General features: G+C 40.7%; 1 protein-coding gene across 2 annotated transcripts; it reads right to left on the bottom strand.

The window, feature by feature from the left end:
• Positions 1-286: 286 nt before the first annotated feature.
• Positions 287-18,898, bottom strand: LOC114642600 (E3 ubiquitin/ISG15 ligase TRIM25-like). Of its 2 annotated transcripts, XM_051922028.1 has the most exons (5): positions 18,305-18,898; positions 10,395-10,490; positions 4,368-4,601; positions 3,184-3,343; positions 287-543 (listed from the first exon to the last, which is right to left on the bottom strand). In XM_051922028.1, exons 1-5 carry the CDS (start codon positions 18,881-18,883, stop codon positions 461-463), a joined length of 1,152 nt encoding a protein of 383 aa, XP_051777988.1. In that variant the 5' UTR covers positions 18,884-18,898; the 3' UTR covers positions 287-460. The 2 variants fall into 2 exon arrangements, with proteins under 2 accessions (XP_051777988.1, XP_051777989.1); XM_051922029.1 differs by lacking the exon at positions 10,395-10,490.
• Positions 18,899-20,028: the final 1,130 nt, after the last annotated feature.

Genomic DNA, 20,028 nt, shown 5'->3' with positions numbered 1-20,028 from the left:
AACTTCTAAGGACCCCCAATAATTTTCTCTGACATTTCATTTGTTTTAATGTTTAAAATTTGTGAAGTCGAGAACTCAAAACAAAGTGTCTGCTCTGTGGAGTAAAGAATGGAGGATGACGAGGACTTTTGTCAGCTTTAACTTATTTCACATACAAATGTGCTTCATTTTTAAACTAATACTGTGTCTGTATATACAGTCGTGTAAAAAAGTAAGTGCACCCCATGACGTGGATTTTATTTTTTTCTTTTCCATTTTGAACAGTTTTGACACATCAAGACTCGGGATTAACAGACGGCTTTGGTGATTCACTGCCTGAGTCTCTCTATCCCATAATGCACCAGTCACAGGACCCCCATCACTCTCAGCCCCTCAGTCACACAACACTCAGACTTTCATATCCTAAGCCTGTCCTGCTCTATTAAAACTTCAATGATTTTTATTGTGATGATCCATTCAGTCAAAGCACAAACTCACATTTTAAAAAGTCGTCTCTGCTCTGAGGTTCAGGAGACTGGAGGGTGAAAACTGGAGCTTCATGAGCTGAAAATAAAAAGAAAAGAGAAGAAGAATGGATACTGTGAAGATGGCATTGTGGGATCTTAGTTTAGTTCTTAAACACGAATTACAAATGCAGAGGAGTTCAAATAAAACATTTATAAATTATATAAGGGCTGGCAAATTAGGCCAAATGTCGATCTGAATATTCAAATTAATAATAAATATACAGGGAGTCAGATAGTATTGAGACCCCCTCACTTTCTGCACACTTTACCGTGTTCTTGATTTAATTTTAAATGGATTAATGTGCCTTTGTGCTCATCAGTCTACACTCAGTAACCATAATGACAAAGTGAGCGCAGGTCTTCAGAAAGGTCTGCACATTTATTACAAATCAAAACTGAAACTTCTCCTTCCTAGAAGTATTCAGACACTTAATTCAGGTCTTTGTGGAAGCTCCTTTGGTGGTCTTCATGACTCAGTGTCTCTTCAAGCTTTGCCCTCCTGTATTTGGCCAGTTGATCCCATTCTTCCTGGCAGATCCTCTCAAACTCAGTTAGATTTCAAGGTAAGCGTCTGTGAACTGCCATCTTCAGGTTTCTCCTGTTCTGTGGGGTCTCAGTCTGGTCACTCAAGGACACTCAGATTTGTCACAAAGCCACTCCAGAGTTGTTTTTGCTGTAGTCTTCAGGTCGTTGATCCATCACCCACTCTGAGGTCACAAGTTTTCTTTAATGTCCTCTCAGTATTTGACTGCACTTGTCCTCCTCTCATTTCTGACCTGTCACTCTGTCCCCATTGCCTGATGCTGTCACCACCATCTTCACTGTAGAGATAACATTAGGCAGGTGGTGAGCAGTGCCTGGTCCTCTCCAGACATCCTGCTTGGTCTTCTGTCTAAAGAGTTCAATGTTTGTCTCATCAGATCTTTGAATATTTCCCTTGATGGTCTCAGGCTGTCATTTGTGTTTTACTCGAGAGTATTTTCTGCCTGGCCACTCCACCATAAACGCTTGATTAGTGGAGCACTGCCGAGATGGCCATCCTTCCTACAGTTTCTCTCATCTCAGCAGAGGACATCTGAAGTTCTGTCGTAGTAACCATTAGGTTTTTGGTCACCTCCCTGGCCAAGGCGCTTCCTTCCCAGTTACTCAGACTGGCCATCTCTAGAAAGTATCCTGGTGGTTCCAAACTTCTTCCATTTCCCAATGCTTCAGGCCGCTGTGCTGCTGGGACCACTCAGAACTTTACAAATGGTTTTATTTCTTTTCTCTGATCTACTCCTCACCACAATTTGATCACGGAGGTCTACAGAGGGTCCCTTGAACCCCATGGCTTGGTGTTTGTCCTGACATACAATGTCATAAATATACTGTATTTTATACATAGTGACAAGCAGGTATAGTTGTGGATATCTTCAGATCTCCATCTAGTTAAGAAATCCCACCCTGAGTCGAGAGGGTGCTGCTCCTGCTAATGTCATCACTTCAGTGAGTTCACAGGCCACAAGACGAGTGACGTCACTTCCACAGCCCGCTAATTAAGCTCCGCCTCTTCTGTGACACCACTATAAAATGTCACCAGAAGTGGGTGTTCATTACAGATGTGTGACTGAGGAAGACGGAGCTCCGACTCACAAGTGACTTTAACTTGACAGCCTTTGATTGCAGCAGACGTCATCATTGTGCTCCGTCTTTGTGCTTTTTATTTCATCTTCATCATTAAACGGGGTATTTCAGGGTGGTACCCCAACTCTTTGTGCCCACTCTCTCTGCTTATTTTCACAATACACACATACAGTATATGTCTAATGTGGTGGACGGCCGGGATGGACCCTGTGCTCTTGGCTGCTTGACCTTAGTTTGTGTTTAAACAAATCGCTGTCTTTATGTGTAAACGTACGTAATTCATAATTTATAAAGTGTGTTTTACTCTGAGGCTGCACTCACTGAAATGTTCAGGTGGTCCTCAAGTAGTCAGAGTTCTGAAGCAGTCCTCCAGTTTGCTTATCTTCACCGCCAAAATATATCAAATAAAATGCTTTTGGTGTGTAAAATCCTTTTAAATGTCGGTGGGAGACACGACTTCTGAGCAAACAACAGCAGGAATATAAAACACGAGAGCCCAGGGGGAGCACAGCTGAAAATGGATGAAAGTGAACTTTTAACGTGGACTCCATCCAGCAGAATGTAATGGACAGCGAAGACAGCAGGAGCAGATTGAGATGTTCTGATATTATAAAGCACCGATGCTGAGCTCAGTTTGATTCCATTAACGTCTTCTCTGTTCTCAAATAAACAATTAATTTCTGCACTGAGTCGGTTTAGCCATTTAAAACACATTTCTGTTCATTAATCTTAAGGTGAGGAAAGCAAAGAAAATAAAAAGAATCTCAAAGTTAAATGAAAAAAGGACTTTTTAAGAGAATACGTGGAATAAGTATAAGGAGTATAACATTTCAAGTTAAAATTCCAAAACTTCTGATTAAGAGTAACTGATTATTAAGAGAGTTTGTTATGACACAGATAATGACTGTGAAAGGCGCTATATAGTAAAAAATAATAAACATCAAAGGATGGCAGATAAATGTTAAAGAGCAGGCCTTCATCAGTGTCCTCTTATTGTCAGTCTGGTCCTCCTAATGGACATCACTAACAAACACAATGTCACCAGACGCTGTACCTGATGGTGTCCTTGTCATGATGTCCCCCTGGCTGATCTTCTCCAGACTCTTTGTCAGACCTGACAGCTCTTTTCTCAGGTCCTCAGATGAGAAATCAGAGTTGACAGTGAAGCTCAGCGAGTCTCCATCAGCAGGAAGGACACAGCGAGATGAGAAAGTCTGAATCAGGAGAGAAGAGGGGATGAGATTTCAGAAAGGAGACATTAAAAAGTAAGTAATGCTGATAAGAGGGGGGCTCTTCTGAATTAAGGATCAGTGTGGTGGGCTGTCAGCGTGGGTTTAGATGGTGAGAACGCCTGTCATTGACTTGTTGGTTATTTATGAGAGAATATTTGGTGGAGTGTAGTGGAGCATCAGAGATTATCAACCTTAACTATCAATGAGCTTTTCTTGCAGGACTCCATGAGAGGAGAGTCAAGATAAAGGGACTGAGGGGGCAGGTGGGTCCAGAATTGACTTGGCACACAAAACAAGGCATTGGCTTTTTATGGTTCTGAGAAAAGCGTAATTAAATTAAATTAAATTAAATGTAAAGACTAACACATGTATGGAGAAAGCTCTTCAATATGATTATACAATTGAAGGTTTACATCTCAGAAGTGTGACTTGTGTGGAAATCCTGGAAGCCTTTGTGTCTTCATCATCATCATCATCAACCATACAAAAGAGAGAAAGCTACGGCAAGCTGAGTTATATAGCGACCAACAGTGGAGTGTAAATCAAGAACAGAATCTCCATAATGTCTGTGAAACACAGTCGACATCAGGACTATTGTGTGGAGTGTGAGAGAAAAATACACAAGAAAAATGAGAGATGAGAGACGAGACTGGACTGTGGGGTCTGAACTGTGAGGAAATGTTGAAGGATTTGAATCTCATCAGTTTAAGGATGGAGACATTAGGAAGTAGCCTGGCAGAAGAGTTGGCACATCATTTATTAAATGTCATCTTTTACACGTTATAAAAAATTCACTTTTTCACACAGACAGTAAACAACTTTGAGATATTTGTAAAAGGAATATTTGAAATGTTAAGGATATATGAAAAGATGATCCATGTTGGGCTGAATGGCCTGTTCTTGTCATGTTGTACAATCTCCTCAGATGTTTTAAATTTCTCTCTAAATGTTTTCAAATCCCACACACCCCAGTCTGATCAGACTCCCTGTGATGTGTCACTGTCACCTGCAGGAAGTGGAGATGGTCCTTGGTCTCTGAAAGCTCCTTCAGCTCAGCTTCTCTCCTCTTCAGCTCTTCAATCTCCTTCTTCAGTTGCTCCATGACTCCTTCAGCCTTCTCCATTTCTCTCTTTTCTTGTTCTCTGATCCTCTCAGTCAGTTTCCTGTGGGCTTCCTCAATGCACCGTATCAGAGCAGTGAAGCTCTTCTCATTTTCTTCCACCTCTCTTACCACAGACATCTGAAAAAATAGGATAAAGATTTAGAATTAAGTCACCTGATAAGAATCACCAATCATGAGGCACATTTGTTGCTATTTTGATGTTGTGAAGGACAGTTGGAATTGGCTGGCGTGACTGTTGGAACTTTATTTGCAGAAGGAAGGTCAATTGCAGACTGCCACCCAGACAATATGTTCCCTCCATTATGATGAGTAACTTCATCACTCTGCTTATGCTGCTATTAAGGAAACTGCAGGACTTCATGAGATACGCAGTCATGAAAGGCTTCCTTGTGAAGGATCTTGACAGCCATTAGCAGGAGCTGCTGGGGACACCTCTACTGTCTTGTGAGGATTCCATTTGACCTGATAGTTTATATCAAAGTCTGCCTTAAAAAATATCATCTCCTGCTCTGCCTGAGGTTAGGAGTGGAGTAGGACAACACCTGGAATAAAGAAGAAGAAGAAGAAGAAGAAGAAGAAGAAGAAGAAGAAGAAGAAGAAGAAGAAGAAGAAGAAGAAGAAGAAGAAGAAGAAGAAGAAGAAGAAGTATCTGTAAAGAGGGATTAAGTTGTGTGTTAGAAGGTAATTGTGTTAAAATAAAAGTATTTCTGGACCAGATTCTTGTGTTTATTAGTTGTATTCTAGTTTGGGGTGTGAGACATCACCATGTCAGACCTGTGAGATGGAGATATTAAACAAGAGGGTCTAGGTGTTGGTCAAGGGGCTTCAAATTTCCTTAAATTTCATGAACTCTTTGCATATTTACCTTCTTCCATTTCTTTTTCATTGTAAAGCTCAGAGTCGTGAGTCTTTATTTCCGTGTTTGATGTATTTTTACTTCATTTAGGAACTTTGCATTATTACTAATTGTTATGTTGTATAAAATCTCTACATTTTGGTGTAATTTTCCATTATATTTTGTTCAAGACAACAGATAAATTACATTTTGGATAAAAAAGGCATATCCTCTTCCCTTACACCTCACTTTTATAACAGTTGTTCACAGTTTAGTGCTACTTTGGTATTACAGCCTGGGAAAGGAAGACTGAACCGACACCTTAGGTTATTGATATGGACATTTGGGACAACAATATGGCTTACAGTCTGGGAAAGATAGACATGAGGCAGTATCAAAGAACATTATATGGGAAAAGATAGATTAAAGAGTTTGAGCAAAATTAATCAATTATAGTGATAGCCAGCCAAACAGGTACATGTCTTGTGAAACCACGGCATGACATTTCACAATAAATATGCCTCATTTGAAAGCAATGTCAGAAGAAGAGAAAACAGCAACAAACACGTCACTGCTCATCAGAAAAGCATCATGAACATTGATTGCTAAATTAAACGCCTCCCTGGGACATTAATCATTGTCATCTGTAACTTTTTCGTAAGCTTTTTCTAAAGACTTTATATATTCAGACTTTCCTATCAGTACCTATTTTCTATTATTCTTTTTTCCAGTATTATTATTATTATTCTTGTAATAAATAGCATGCTGCTCTTAACTTTCTATGCTTTGTCTTAATGTCTAGAGTGACTGTTAGAATTCTTTGAGCACCTGGAGCAGCCACGGACATTTGCCGTTATATCTGTGCTGCGAGGTTTATAAGGCTGAGAGTGAGGAGCTCCACTCAGCAGTAGGTACAGTATGAGAAGAAGTTATTCTTGACTGACAAATGGCCAGTAGTCAAGAGTGCTGAGTCTTTGTATGTTTAAATGTATTCTTGTAGACCAAAACTAATATTTAGGTCTGAGATATCACTAAAACATCGTATGTTGTTAGTGCCGATAATAAGTAAGTCTCTTGAAGTGCTGAGTGACAGGCTGTGTTATACCTAATGCTCTTGTGTGATTTAAAGTGCTAGAGGTGAATCAGCGTATGTGTGTCATTCATGGGGCACTGTTGTGGTGAGGGTCTGTGTGTATGTGTATAGCAATGTGTGTGTGTGTTCATCTTAAAGTGCAACAGTAGACCAACCTGACAACGAACTTGACGAGAACACTTACCCTTGAGAAAACAGGTAAAGGGTAAGTAGAGGGAAATACCACAATAATACACTAATGAATTTGCTATTGTAACTATGGCTCATACTTGTATGATAATACCAGGTGGGCTGTTCTATAAGGGATGTAAATGTGAGATAAAAGGTGCCTGCTGTTCAGGATCACCAACCCCAATGCTGGAGATGTTCTGCTGGTTTTAGAACTTTGCACAATTTGGACAGTGACTCACCAGACTCTGTAATAGAAAGTGAGGATGAGAAGACCTAAAAGGTCACCTCCTAACCAGCCACTAGAATGAGGAAGAAATAATAATGTGGGATTTATTATTAGGTAATTTAGATGAAGCTTTACACGAAATACAGAGAGTCTCATATGGTGTTTTGCCTTTCGGTACACATGTGGAAAACCTCAATGGTTGGGTGGATAGGCTCCTGGCTGGAGTAGGGGAGGAAGGATCCAGTTGTCATTGTCACGTGTGTCCAGTTCTAAGTGAACAATTATGAGAGTTAGGATCAGACCACCAGTACTGCAGAACAATTTAAAGACTTTGGTAAAAAGTTGAGGAGCAGTAGTGACAAAGTAATCAGAAGTTCAGCCTATGCCACACATAAGACTGGGGAAATTAGATAGATAGATAGATAGATAGATAGATAGATAGATAGATAGATAGATAGATAGATAGATAGATAGATAGATAGATAGATAGATAGATAGATAGATAGATAGATAGATAGATAGATAGATAGATAGATAGATAGATAGATAGATAGATAGATAGATAGATAGATAGATAGATAGATAGATAGATAGATAGATAGATAGATAGATAGAACATGACAAACTCGCAGAGCACATTCACAATGAAACTGTGGGAGACCCTCAGGATTTATAGGGTAGAAGGGAAGCTCCTGGTGGTGATTGGCAGAGGGTCAACCTCTTGGTGAGCCACACAGAAACCACATGGAACATAACAAAGGCAGCTTATTGACAAAATCAAATACAAAGATTAAAGCAGATACTCAACCAAATCAACATTAACATTAATAAATAAACAAAAAGGACATGAAAGAAGACTATGAACAACATCTAGTGAAAGGAATCCTGGCTGAAAAATGTCACAGTCATCATGGGTGTAGAGAGGGGATTTCATGCATCAGTAATAAGCAGGAATGCAAGGAGGAAACAACAAAAGCAGACGAGCATAGAAACATAAACCGAAGTGAAGGTCGGTCTGCGATGTTGGCTCTCCTTCACTTCTACTTCTTCAGCTGTCACCTCTGTGTCTGGATTGGACTACACAGTGTTGAGTGACACATTGTGCCGTGCCTACTTTCTTTGAACTAAAGACACACCCCACTGGTCTGTCCCGGCTGTGTTTAGTACTTTAGTACACTCGATGGTGTTGGTCTGTTTAATGTGAGTCTGTGTTAAATAAATTAGGTTGGATAAGTTTGGTCTGTCTGGGCACAGAAATGTGTGTGATGAGTTCTGTGTCTGCTGGATGAGAACTTTCAAATAAATGAATCCTGGCAGAACTGGGTATCGGAGAGTGTGCTACCATAGACAGTCTGCCAGCTCATTACAAGGTCAGAGCTACACTAATGATCACAATGGAAGCCAATTGGGGGATTCTGCCAATTAACCAAACTGAAATGTGAGGATGTGGTGGAAGATCTGGAAAAACTGGAAGATACCCACTGAGCTACTGGAAGAAGGGGTAAACTCCACATGGAAAGTGAATAGAGGACAGTGGATCTGAGATTCAGAAGATGCCACCACTGGACAACCTTACTGTCCTTTGTGATAAAATATTAAAGCTAAAGTAAAATGTTTGGAGATGTACATTATGTAAAGTGTGCACTGAGTCAAACAGTGGAGATCCTTAAGTTGTGGAGACTAATAAAACTGAGAAATACCTGAATGAACAAGAGAAAACCATTACGATCTCCAGAAAAAATCAAGAATACCCCATGTCTCCAAATGAGGCATTTTACAGGAAAGACAGTCTCTTCAATCAGAACGTACCCTCTTGATAACAAAAGAACCTGAACAACTCATCTTTCAATCACAACATCATTATGGTGAACATGGAGAGAAGGCTAATAAGATCTTAGCGCAGCAATCAACAACCAAGAAGTTTGCAACGCAATAACAGAAATTACCAGCACAACTGGAGATAAAGTAATGAAGCCTAAAAATATAAGTCACACATTTAGTAAGTACTATAAGCATTTATATTCTACTCAGTTTAAAGAAGACGAGACACAGTCTGAGGAGTTCATTGATGTAATACAAATACGATAGCTGGACACTCTTAGTGGAGAGGAACTGGACAAACCTCTGAAACTCTCAGAACTTCTGGATGCTGTAAACTCATTCTAAAGTGGGAAAACAACAGGCCCTGATGGCAACCAGTGGAATTTTATAGTGACGTTTTCAACTAAGTTAGCTCCACTATTATTAGCAAAGTTTACAGAAGCTACAGACAACAAAAATCTATCCAAAAAACCTACCCAGTTTTCCACATCTCCCATCCATTTCCTTTCCAGAAGAAATCCTGAGCAGTCCTGAGGAGTCAGACAGCATCTCAACAACATATAAAAACATTTCAAAAACTCTCCCCTTTAAGGGTCCTAGGATATGGCGGGAAAAGGACCTTTAATTCATATCTCAGAAAAGGAGTGGAAGTCAGTCATGCATAGAATACACTCCAGCTCCATATGTGCGAAGTATTCAACCATCTGACTTCGACTCTTTCATCGATCACATTTATCTCATTTCAAATTGGGAAGAATCCAACCTGTGATTGTGGCAATTGAGCTCCAGCTTCACTAGGCCACATGTTTTGGGAGGATAACAAAGTAATATCATTTAGGGCCAAAATGTTTGAATGTTTTATCAGACAGACAGCCGTGGGGTCACAATCACTCCTAACTCACTAACAGTTGTGGTTGGTGGGCTACCAGAGGGGCCTAAAGTGGAGGAGGACACTTTGACTGTAACTGCCTTTACCACACTGTGAGCTTGTGGACTTGTCCTGCTGAACTTGAAGACCCCCAGCCCACCTGTGATAACTCACTGGGTCAATGATGTTTGGCATTAAAAAAACAAATTCTCACTTAGAAGATCTGTTCAAAACCTTCATAAAATATGGCAAGATTTAATTAATAAAACTTTAAAATAGGCATCCATAGCAGGGGAAAAGGAAATTCTGCCTTTCTATTTATTAATTTATTTATTTTTGTAAATTATCAGGAATTTTGGCCCAGCTCTCAGCACTTCTCTCTTTTTCTGGGTTGCAGTGTGAATCCTGTTTGGTAGTTTTAATTTTTTGCATTTTTTTTGTTTGTTTAGATTTCTGTTTTAACTTTCTGATTTTTCTTTTACTATTTTTTATTTTGACTTTGAAAGTCATTTGTTGTATAAGTTGAACTTGATTGTATGCAATGCTATTTCTAAAATAAAAACAAGTTAGACCATTAATGGACGTTGTGCCCGCTGATCTAATTCAGAACATCAGCGTCGACCTTCAGTGTGAGTTTCTGTTAGTAGAGTTAAGTCTCCTTTAAGCAGCTGATGGAATATCAGAGGACTTTAGGGTGAAGCTGTCTGAGTCTCCACTGAGTAACACCTGGGATTCTGTCAACAGTGAAAGGCCATGAAGGACACCACACAATGTCTTCTCTAACTCTCCCTTCTCGTGTCCCTACTCATCATCACCAGTGAAGCTCTGCTGCTCTTCAAGTTCTCATTTATTTCTCCTCTCTTTGATATGAAGTGTTGTCTTTCTATTCCACTCACCTTCATCTCGTCCATCGTCCTCCTTGTCTCCTTCAGTGTCTTCTCTCTCTCCTCAAGTCCCCTCTTGATGTCACTCAGTGTCTCCCCCAGCTGTTTCTGTTTGGACACACAAGAGGACACGCGTGGTCAGATCAGAATTCACGTTCACTTTGTGATTTCTTCTTCTCTTTCTGACTCCTGATATTTTCACAACACATTTGTTTGACATTTCATGACACAACTTAGATTTAATTTAACAAACAGAAATGACAATAAAGAATAAAAGAAAGGTTTAATTTAATTGATGTAAGATTGAGTTTGGGTTTGAAGAGTACGTCAAAGCCAGAAGACAGTTTGAAGGCACACAGGTGTGTGAGTTAGTTCTTGACATTTAGAAGACATCACATCGACAAACTGGGAAATGTGAAGTTCACACAACACCAAAAATAATCAAAACAAACTGGAGTGTAAAGTATGGGAACTGGTGAAAGGCCAGGAGGACTTAAACACGTCATGTCAGTAATTATAAGATCTTCAAGGCCATTTGATATCCTGAGTCAGACATGTGAGGACGTTGTCTGCTGTTGTCATTTTCTGGAGTCAAGTAAGATACTGAAATACACAAATGATTCTGTTGAATTCAGGAAGAAGGCAACTTAAAGGAATTCTAAAACTCAGAAATGATATTTTTTATGTTACTTACCTCAGGTGTTTTGTTTAGGTGATGGATTATTATTTTTAATTAAACTAGTGAGCTCCGCCCCCTGCTCACTTCGCTTGCCACCTGCAGGTTTGGTTCGTTCGGCGCTTCAAACATTTAAAAGCCTGTACAGCACCTGTCCTTTTATCTCACTGCCTTGTCTCTCTTCTCCCCAGACATCCTATTCTCCTGTGGTGGTTCAGCTCCCGAGGCGCACCCCTATGGACAGGAAGATTTTCTATTCTTCTAATTGAGAGACAGAACTGTCCCCTCCGACTACACACTGAGCTCGATTCACTCCTGAGAGAGACTTATGTTTGTTTGAAGTGTCTGAATAACGTTTGTCTCTAAAATCTCCTGTGTATCTGTGCCTCTCTGTGACCCAAGTGTGACCGCATACATGGATTTCACTTTCACCAACCCACAAATCTTTTCATTCTCGCGGAGAGGCCTGTTCAATTTGAAGAAACAATATTTTTGAATGATGGCAACACGAATTAGATGATCTACAAGTCTCTGACTTAAAGTTTCAACTCAAACAATATATTCAATTTCTTTTTGCTGTTCTGTAATTTCAGCTAGTAATAATTTTGATTTGTTTGTACGAATGTCAGCTTTACTATCATTTTTGTAGACTTTAGAAATGGCCAAAGTCTCCATCTCGCGGATCTTACTTCTGTCTCTCTGGACTTCCAAAAAGTCTCTTCAGAAAGATCAGGGGCCTCATGTATAAACGGTGCATACACACAGAAATGTTGCGTACGAACCTTTCCATGCTCAAATCGCGATGTATAAAACCTAAACTTGGCGTAAAGCCACGCACATTTCCACGGTAACTCATACCTTGGCGTACGCAATTTCTCCGCTCGGTTTTGCAGACTGGCGGCACCCAGCGTCAAAGCAGTGCTACTGTTCCTGTGTGGTTACTCTTTCTTAGATCCACATCCACGGCGGCGGCTTTATCAAATACACTGAAATTAACCGCATATCGTTCATAAATTTAATGCATCTGATTGTAATTAACCTGTAACAATATAATGGTCCACAGAATGGTCAAACTACTGTTCCTGTGTGCTCATCCTTTCTTTCTTAGCTCCACATTCCTGACGCGGCTTTATAAATACACTGAAATTAACTGCATATTGTTTATTAGTGTAATGCATCTGATTGTAATTAACCTGCAGCAATATAATGGGCCAGGGAATAGCCATAGTATTCCAAAAACCATAACAGCTTTAGCGTTGTTACGCTCACTGCATCTTGTTCTTCTTTTTGCTGCTCCCGTTAAGGGTTGCCACAGCAGATCATCTTTTTCCATATTACTCTCACTGCACCACTCGGAGTATTTATATCACTGTATCTGAGTGTGAATCACAGCAGCAGATGATCGGAAAGAGAATTATCGGTATACAGTTTCAAGTACACACTACATCAACCACGGCAAAAAGCGTCAAAGCCTTTCCTGTACGGACCTCGCGTTTCAGAAACAGTTTCATCCCAATAACTATAAACGCACTCAATCAGTCCATCAAGTGCTCCTTGTAGAACTGTTTGTACTTATAAGTACAATCACCTCACTGTAAACTTACACTAGTTATAATATTGCACAACCTGCGCTACTTTATAAAGCACGTATGATGACAATATCATTTTTAAGATGAAATGCAGCAAAATATGTTGCTTATAGTATACAGATAAAACTTTAACTTCATTTAAATAATCTGTATTGTTAATAATTAAACATGTGAGGACACGGTGCCGCAGCGTATAGCTAGTTCAAGGATAGCTCCTGCCGTGCGCTGTATTCTTGCTGGTGCTGACGCGACACTGGAAGGATAGACGAATAGAATAATTAAACATGTACTACGAAGACATTTCAATGTTCCTTAAAAGTTTTGAAGAATCGGCGTTCTAAGCTTACAAATGGCTTAATGTCTATTACAGAGCTGATTGTGTGGCGATTGGAGAAAGAAAAGTATGGACAGGAATTGGAGGTTAGTACGTTTGAAATAGACAGTACTTCTGTAATAAATTATTTAATCGAAGGTCGCACATGGCACCGCAAGCCTCTTGCGTGAGATATGAACAATCACTGCGCCACCGTGTTCCCATGTTTAATAACATGCTTTCATTCCTATCATCATGAAAATGATATCACGTATACATCTCAGTATTTTAATTATTCAGAGAGCTGTAATATCACGAATGTAATGGATACTGTGTCCTGTCGGAGAAAGAGAAAGAACAGAAGCACGTAGTGATTCACACACACAGAGCACATAGAAGATCAAACACAGAACAAAGCATTTAACGTGCTACTTGAGAAACTAGTAAAATAAACGATTTTAAGATGAAGTTTATGATGTTCTACTTTAATGGCAAAATAAACTACGTGATTAAAGTGGAAATTTCGAGATTAAAGTTGACATTTCGTGCTTTTTTCCCACTGTGTGCCTATGTTTTTTGTTTGTACCCTAATACGCTTTCATATGACACTCAGACGGTGGGCTACGACTCGCCTTTTCACAGCGACTTTGATATGTGATTTCTTTTTTATTTCGGGCACTGTGCGACTTTGTGAATTTGATCTTTCGAGTTTCTCCGACACTCTGTCACTCGATCAACTTTCTTTTGTTGATTATACCACTGTTTAAACCAACAAATAGTACGTTTTTTCCTTTGCCTCCACTTGGTATTCGCTGAAATTCTTATATTTTCCCCTGTGCTTTTCCCATTGTCTTTTCACAGAAGGCTATTTATATTGATTTGCATATTCAAAGAGGCGTAATTCTGGGAGGAGTTGGGGCGGGACAGAAGGCGTGTGCACGTGCGTTACTTTTCACGCAAGTCGGGATTTATGTAGTAGAAGAACGTGAAAGTATGCGTGCGCACAGATTCCTGCATCTGGATTTTTCTGTGCGTACGCACATTCACGCTTTTGTGCTTACGCCATGTTATAGTGTGAGTTCTACGCACGGCGTTATACATGAGGCCCCAGGTCTCGTCTCTTATAATAGAGAGATGTTTATTATGTTTATGAGTTTTGGTTTCACCAGAGCCTTCAAGACCACCCAGCCATCCCTGTTAAGGGGTCAGCTCAGAGATGTGCAGGTGGGTGAGCCTGTGGTGACCTGATGATGGACTATCTGTCAGGCAGACTCAAGGACTGTGTGAGCAACACTGGAGCAGCACAAGGAACAGGCCTGTCTGCTTTACTCTTCACTCTGCGCACCTCACACTGGAAAGAACAAAATTTCTCTTTTCTTGGATATCCACAAATCACCCAAGGAGTGTCTCAGTGGGCTTTAACAGGCCATGTTTTTGAGAGCCCCCCACTCCATATGCCCTAAGAAGAGAGGAAAAGCAAGAAAATCGAGGTTGAATACACACACAATAGAGCTAATGTGCCAAAGAAACAGTCCACTTAAACTGCATGTCTTTCGATTGTAGGACAAAACCCACATGAAGACAATGAGAACATGCAAACTGCACCAGGGACAAGTCACAGTCGAAAATAAATTGTATTTCTAATATAAGAACAACTGAAGATGTGCGTATTCAAGTGTATGCAGACAGACGACATCAACAGACAACACCACACATGAGTCTGTGTTACTTTAGTTGGTTCTTTCTCTTGCACTTATAGGAAAGGCACATAACTTGTGATTTTATTTCTCATAATTTTTATCCAAAATGTTTCCCAGTAAACATCATTCATTCAGAAGCAGCTTTTAAATGTTCTCGTCTCAGTTCTGCTTCAGTTCTTAGTTACTTATTAAGTTTCCAGAGTCAGCACTGTGATGGCAGTTTGGTTTTCCTCACAGGTTGTCTGCACTCCCTTACAGCTCCTCTGTGTGTGTGAGATGCTGCTCTGAACTGATTCAAGTCCACTTTAGTTTTCTTAATGAATTTATGAAGAGACCCTCACAACAGCCACAGCCTTCTCCTTCACACAGTTATGGTGATGTCAACTCCCAGAATTCACCCCCTGACTTTATCTTAACTACCGAGTCCCAGTCAGAAGTTCTCAGAATCTGAGCAGGTGAACTCCTGACTTGGTTTATGGTCACTCAGGTGGAGGTGATGCTTTGTCCAGATTGTTGTGTCCATGGAGAGCTTCCTCTGTCACACATTTAAGAACATTCAGTTAGCTTTGTCTTTCTTCTAACAGATTCTTTCCTCTCTCTTGTCCTTTTCTCGTTGTGACTGTGAGTTGTACTTCAGTTTAAAGGCTTTGAGGTTTCACACTTACTGGTTATCTTTTAGTGGCAAACAAATGTAGAACTGCTGGTTGATGTCCTCCTTCAGTAATTCTACAGATTTTAAAGGTGGTCTCTCTTACTTGTGCACTTTGCTTTCCTTTATCAAGTCAGAACTGAATGAGACCCCCACGTTCAACTCCATTACAGGGGTCTTCAGCTCTTACCGTCTGGCACTACGTTACCCTTTGGAGCAGAAGAGGTCATTGAGCCTTTGTGATGGCCACAATAAGGGTCTTACTACAGGGCAGAAGCTAATCCAGGGGCAGAGATCAGAGTTCTAGTGCTTACAAAGGGTTATAAAGGACGGAGTGGACTTGCTGCTGTTGGTGTCTTGGATGAACAGAAATCCGACCTTTTTACTGCTAATTCCTGCTAAGTGTTGTCCATCAAGTTGAGTTTCAGCTCCTTCTTCAGTCACTAAGTGATAAAAAGTGACATACTGAGACATCGCTCGGTGACATTTGCTGTGGTTGATCAGACTGATCAGATGACATCCAAAACTGTCAGGAGAGTCCTGGTGAAGTGAACTGACATCTGAGCTGAAGGTACAAGTCAATAAAAGAGGGGCAGGCGGTGGCAGCTTAAGAAAAAGACTTGTGACCAAGCAGTGCCAGTCTGGCCTACAATAACATGTCTGCTTTCAGGGACATCTGAAGAACTGATTTATGTAAATCAATCCAAATCAAGTGATAGCCAAACAACAGAAAACAGAAAGAGATCAAAAATTAGATGCTGATATTAGTGACCTGATTCATATTAAACTGACAAATATCAGGTCACGTCATAGACTTCATTGTTGTTTAAGATGTTGGTTTCTAAACGTGTGTTCACATGTGAGCCGAGCTCTTTAATATTCCAGTGAGGACTCAGCCATATTTGTGTCACTTAACGAGATCTGGCAGAGCCGATGTGACACAAGTCCTTTATTTGAAGGAGCAGCAAATGGTGGCCTGAATTTAAGTGTCTTTACCTGAACTTACTGTATGTTGAGGTTGTGTGGTAGTGATGGGGGATTTGAAATTGGCTTAGATGGTCAGACTTACACTTCTAGTATGTTCTTTACACTGCTGGACTTGTTAGGTTTTACCAAATATGAAAGCTCAGAGTCTTTGTCATAATCATACATTAGGTGAGATTATCACTCAGGGGTTTGACATTCAAAATGTCCGTACTGCTCCAGTAAATAACATGATGTCTAATCACTGATGAAGAGCCTGATTAGTTATATCATTAAAAACAGAAAGTCTACACAGGAATAGTATATTGATATTACTGAGCTGAACTTATTGTAAGAATCGTAGACTTAACTCTGGAGTACAATACAGACTGACATGTGACAATAATGTGTCTCTTAAACAGCCCTGAGATCAGCCAAATGCAAACTCTAATTCTTTAAAAATGGACAAACACCACAAAGGCAGACAAGCAGCTAAGCACACTCAGCGTGTAAGTGTCAGCAGTACAGAGTGTGTCTATCGATGTGTCAGACCTTCTATTGAATTACGTTTACGATGACATTGTGTGCTCACTTACTACGCTGACATCAGCCAACTGTAACATCATCTTGTTAAGAACACCTCAGGAGGGTCCGAATGTCAGACATTTCTACACGTAGCCCACGTGACGCCCGCACCCCTGCCAGTGGACATTTCTAGACAGCAGGCTATAGTTGGCCTCCCACTGCCTTAGAAAGTCAAAAGAGAAACTGATCAGAGCAGAAAGAAACTCAGCTGGCTGTGAGGAGAGAACTCAGTTGTTTGTGGGCCATCTTGGGGATCTCATCCTGAGCTGTTTCATGACTTGCACCAGTCTCACCAGGATGGACTCCAGCAGCCAATGCTCTGAACTTGAAACATCAGGTTTATAAGGTCCAGTAAAACCTCGATTATCAGTCAGGGGTCAGGACCGAGGCTGTGACGGATAAGAGAAAAGACAGATAACAGAGCAGCTACTTTAAAAATGACATACAGTAGATTAGTTTAGCGAACAGTCGTAAAAAACTATATTAGCAAAATGAATTAATTTATATAATATTGTAATGACTAGTGTAATAAGCAAATACAACTCAGAGGTCCTGGAGTTTTCTACGTTTGACGTGAAGTCTTTGTTCCCTCACAAGCGGTGTCCTGTCTTACACTCCGTTATTTGGTTACTGAGCTCACCTCCTAAACAATCACAGAAAGCTTTCCCTACCGATCAGTTGATCTCCTGCCACTCTCGTTGTGTCTTTTTGATACCACAAACACTCCTGCTTATTGTCTCCTGACTCCCTGCTCCACACCTTCACTTCTCTCCTCACTTCTCCTGTCCGCCCCTCACAGAACAGAAGCCCCTCAGCCAGTCCCATCACTTACAGCTTTTCGTCCTTTCTGCCCCCATACAGAGCATCACAAGCTGCCTGCACACCACAATATATTAACACAACCTGATATAACAGAATATATAAAGAAAATGACAATGCAGAAGACCATTAACATTAATACAGAATAACGTTACCGTCACTGGTTTCCATTTTCAACACATTTTTCAATTATTTCAGCATCCCGCTTTCTATCATTCACTGTTGGCCTTCCTACTCCGTCATTGACGCAATACTTGAAGAGCTGTTGCTGTTTCGTAAACCTTTAATAAGTTCAAACACCACACACATATGTTGATAGGCCATAACAATGTATAGTAGTTTAGTTTAATTATAACAAAAGAGAAAAGCTACAAACCACCATTAAAGCTGAAGGTACGTAACGGACACTGGGATTTCTGTTGTTCCAATGTGCAGAACTCGCAGTAGTAATCGGGAGACGCTGGCGTGCAGAAGGTTGGGTTTTTGTTATTTAGTCCTGACTGTTAATCAAGTGACAGATAATCGAGTTTTACTGGAGATGAAGAGATTTCTCTGTCACATTAAATGTACAAATTCCTTAACTCAAAGTTATTCAAACAGTTTCCATTAAACACTAAACATCACTCACCTGCTTTTCTTCTCTTTCCGTCTCCAGCTCGACCATTTTATGCCCATTATGTCCAGTCACCACACACATTGTGCAGATACAGGAATCATCAGTTTTACAGAATATCTCCAGACTTTTCTGATGTTTCTCACAGAGTTTCTCCTTCAGATATCTATCAGGTTCAACCAGCTTGTGGTGCTTTAGGGCGTCTCCTTCATAGTGAAGCTGCAGGTGAGTCTGACAGTAGGAGGCCGGGCAGGTGAGACAGGATTTCACCGCTCTGAACTTCTTACCAGTACAGGCGTCACACTCCACGTCTCCAGGGCCGGCATAATTCTGAGGAGGAGGAGGACTGAGACTCATCTTTATTAATTTCTTAATAACTTCATTCAGCAGATTGTTTCTCTTCAGTTCAGGCCTAAGCATGAAGGTGTGTCTGCACTGAGGACAGCTGCACTCTTGGCTGTGATCCCAGCAGTCCGTGAGGCACTTCAGACAGAAATTATGTCCACAGGGGATTGACACGCGGTCAGTCAGGGTGTCCAGACACACCAAGCAGGTGAACTCGTCCTGTGACACAAACAGCTGGGCTTCAGCCATCGTCAGTCTGAGGAGAGGCAGGCAGAGAGAATCAGTCAGAGGAACAAGGAAGTGACTTGTGAAGAAATGAAAGTGAAAGTCAGTCTGAGCTCAGTGAGGAGGAGGATGATGATGATGATGATAATGATGATTCCCTACTGCCAGTCCCTCTGTAATAGCCCACATCAGACTCATTCCACTTAAGTACATAAGTGTGACCCCTCCAGCCTGTCACTTCTCAGTGACACACACTTGGACTCGCTGTTACCAGAACTTACAAATGTTCAGATGTCTCAGAGACACATGAAGGCTCGTAAAACATTTATGTTATGTTGCGTGCTATTAATTTCACAAACACACACAGACACTGACTTTTTCCGTATAGCGGAGTATCCGACCACACACTTCTTTATTGCCTTAACAAAAAAAACTCTCTAGTATACACCACATATCCATTGCTTGGTGCCACCTACTGGTTACTATCGGCAATGTGAAACAGGTACTTTAATACAATACATAACATATCTCCTCCCTGCTAAGATTGATTGTCAATAACAAAGATATATATATATATATATTTTTTTTTTTATATATAACAAATATATCTCAGAACTCAGAAAAAGAATATGTCTCTGAACTTGAACAGTCGCACATTTGTATGTTCTCCATCTCGGTGGGTGTTCACTCATCATGGTAGCGTAGTGGTGGTTTAGTGATCCTCACAGGATAACGTCTGACAGTCTCTGTTACCAGAGTATGCTCTGTGTTTTGTGAATCAGTGGACTTGGATGTTTTCGGTGGTATATCTCTCTCTGGAACTGGTTCATTCTTGTCATGGTGAGATGTACTAGGGTGATGTGTGGTACTATTATCACTCTGGGGTAGTAACACCAGGGGGTCCATAGGAAGGTTCACTGCAGACTGCTGAAGCTCTGGATCGGGTCGTGTCAGCATCTGGTCCACATGGCGTTTCCATACTCCTTGTTGCCCCACATTAATCTTGTATGACACTGGTCCAGTCTTCTCCATGACAACACCTTGGGTCCACTTCTCCTCCCCCTTCCTATAATCACGCACGAGGACAGGCTCTCCTATATCAAACCGTCTGTCCTTGGAGTGTGGTTGGCGGCGCTCTTGTTGAGCATCTTGTGACCTGTGCTACTACA

The sequence above is a fragment of the Erpetoichthys calabaricus genome, unplaced genomic scaffold (assembly GCF_900747795.2).
Source record: "Erpetoichthys calabaricus unplaced genomic scaffold, fErpCal1.3, whole genome shotgun sequence".
Classification (NCBI taxonomy): domain Eukaryota; kingdom Metazoa; phylum Chordata; class Cladistia; order Polypteriformes; family Polypteridae; genus Erpetoichthys; species Erpetoichthys calabaricus.
Note: the sequence above shows the minus strand (reverse complement) of the source record. Positions and strands in the feature narration are given on the sequence as shown.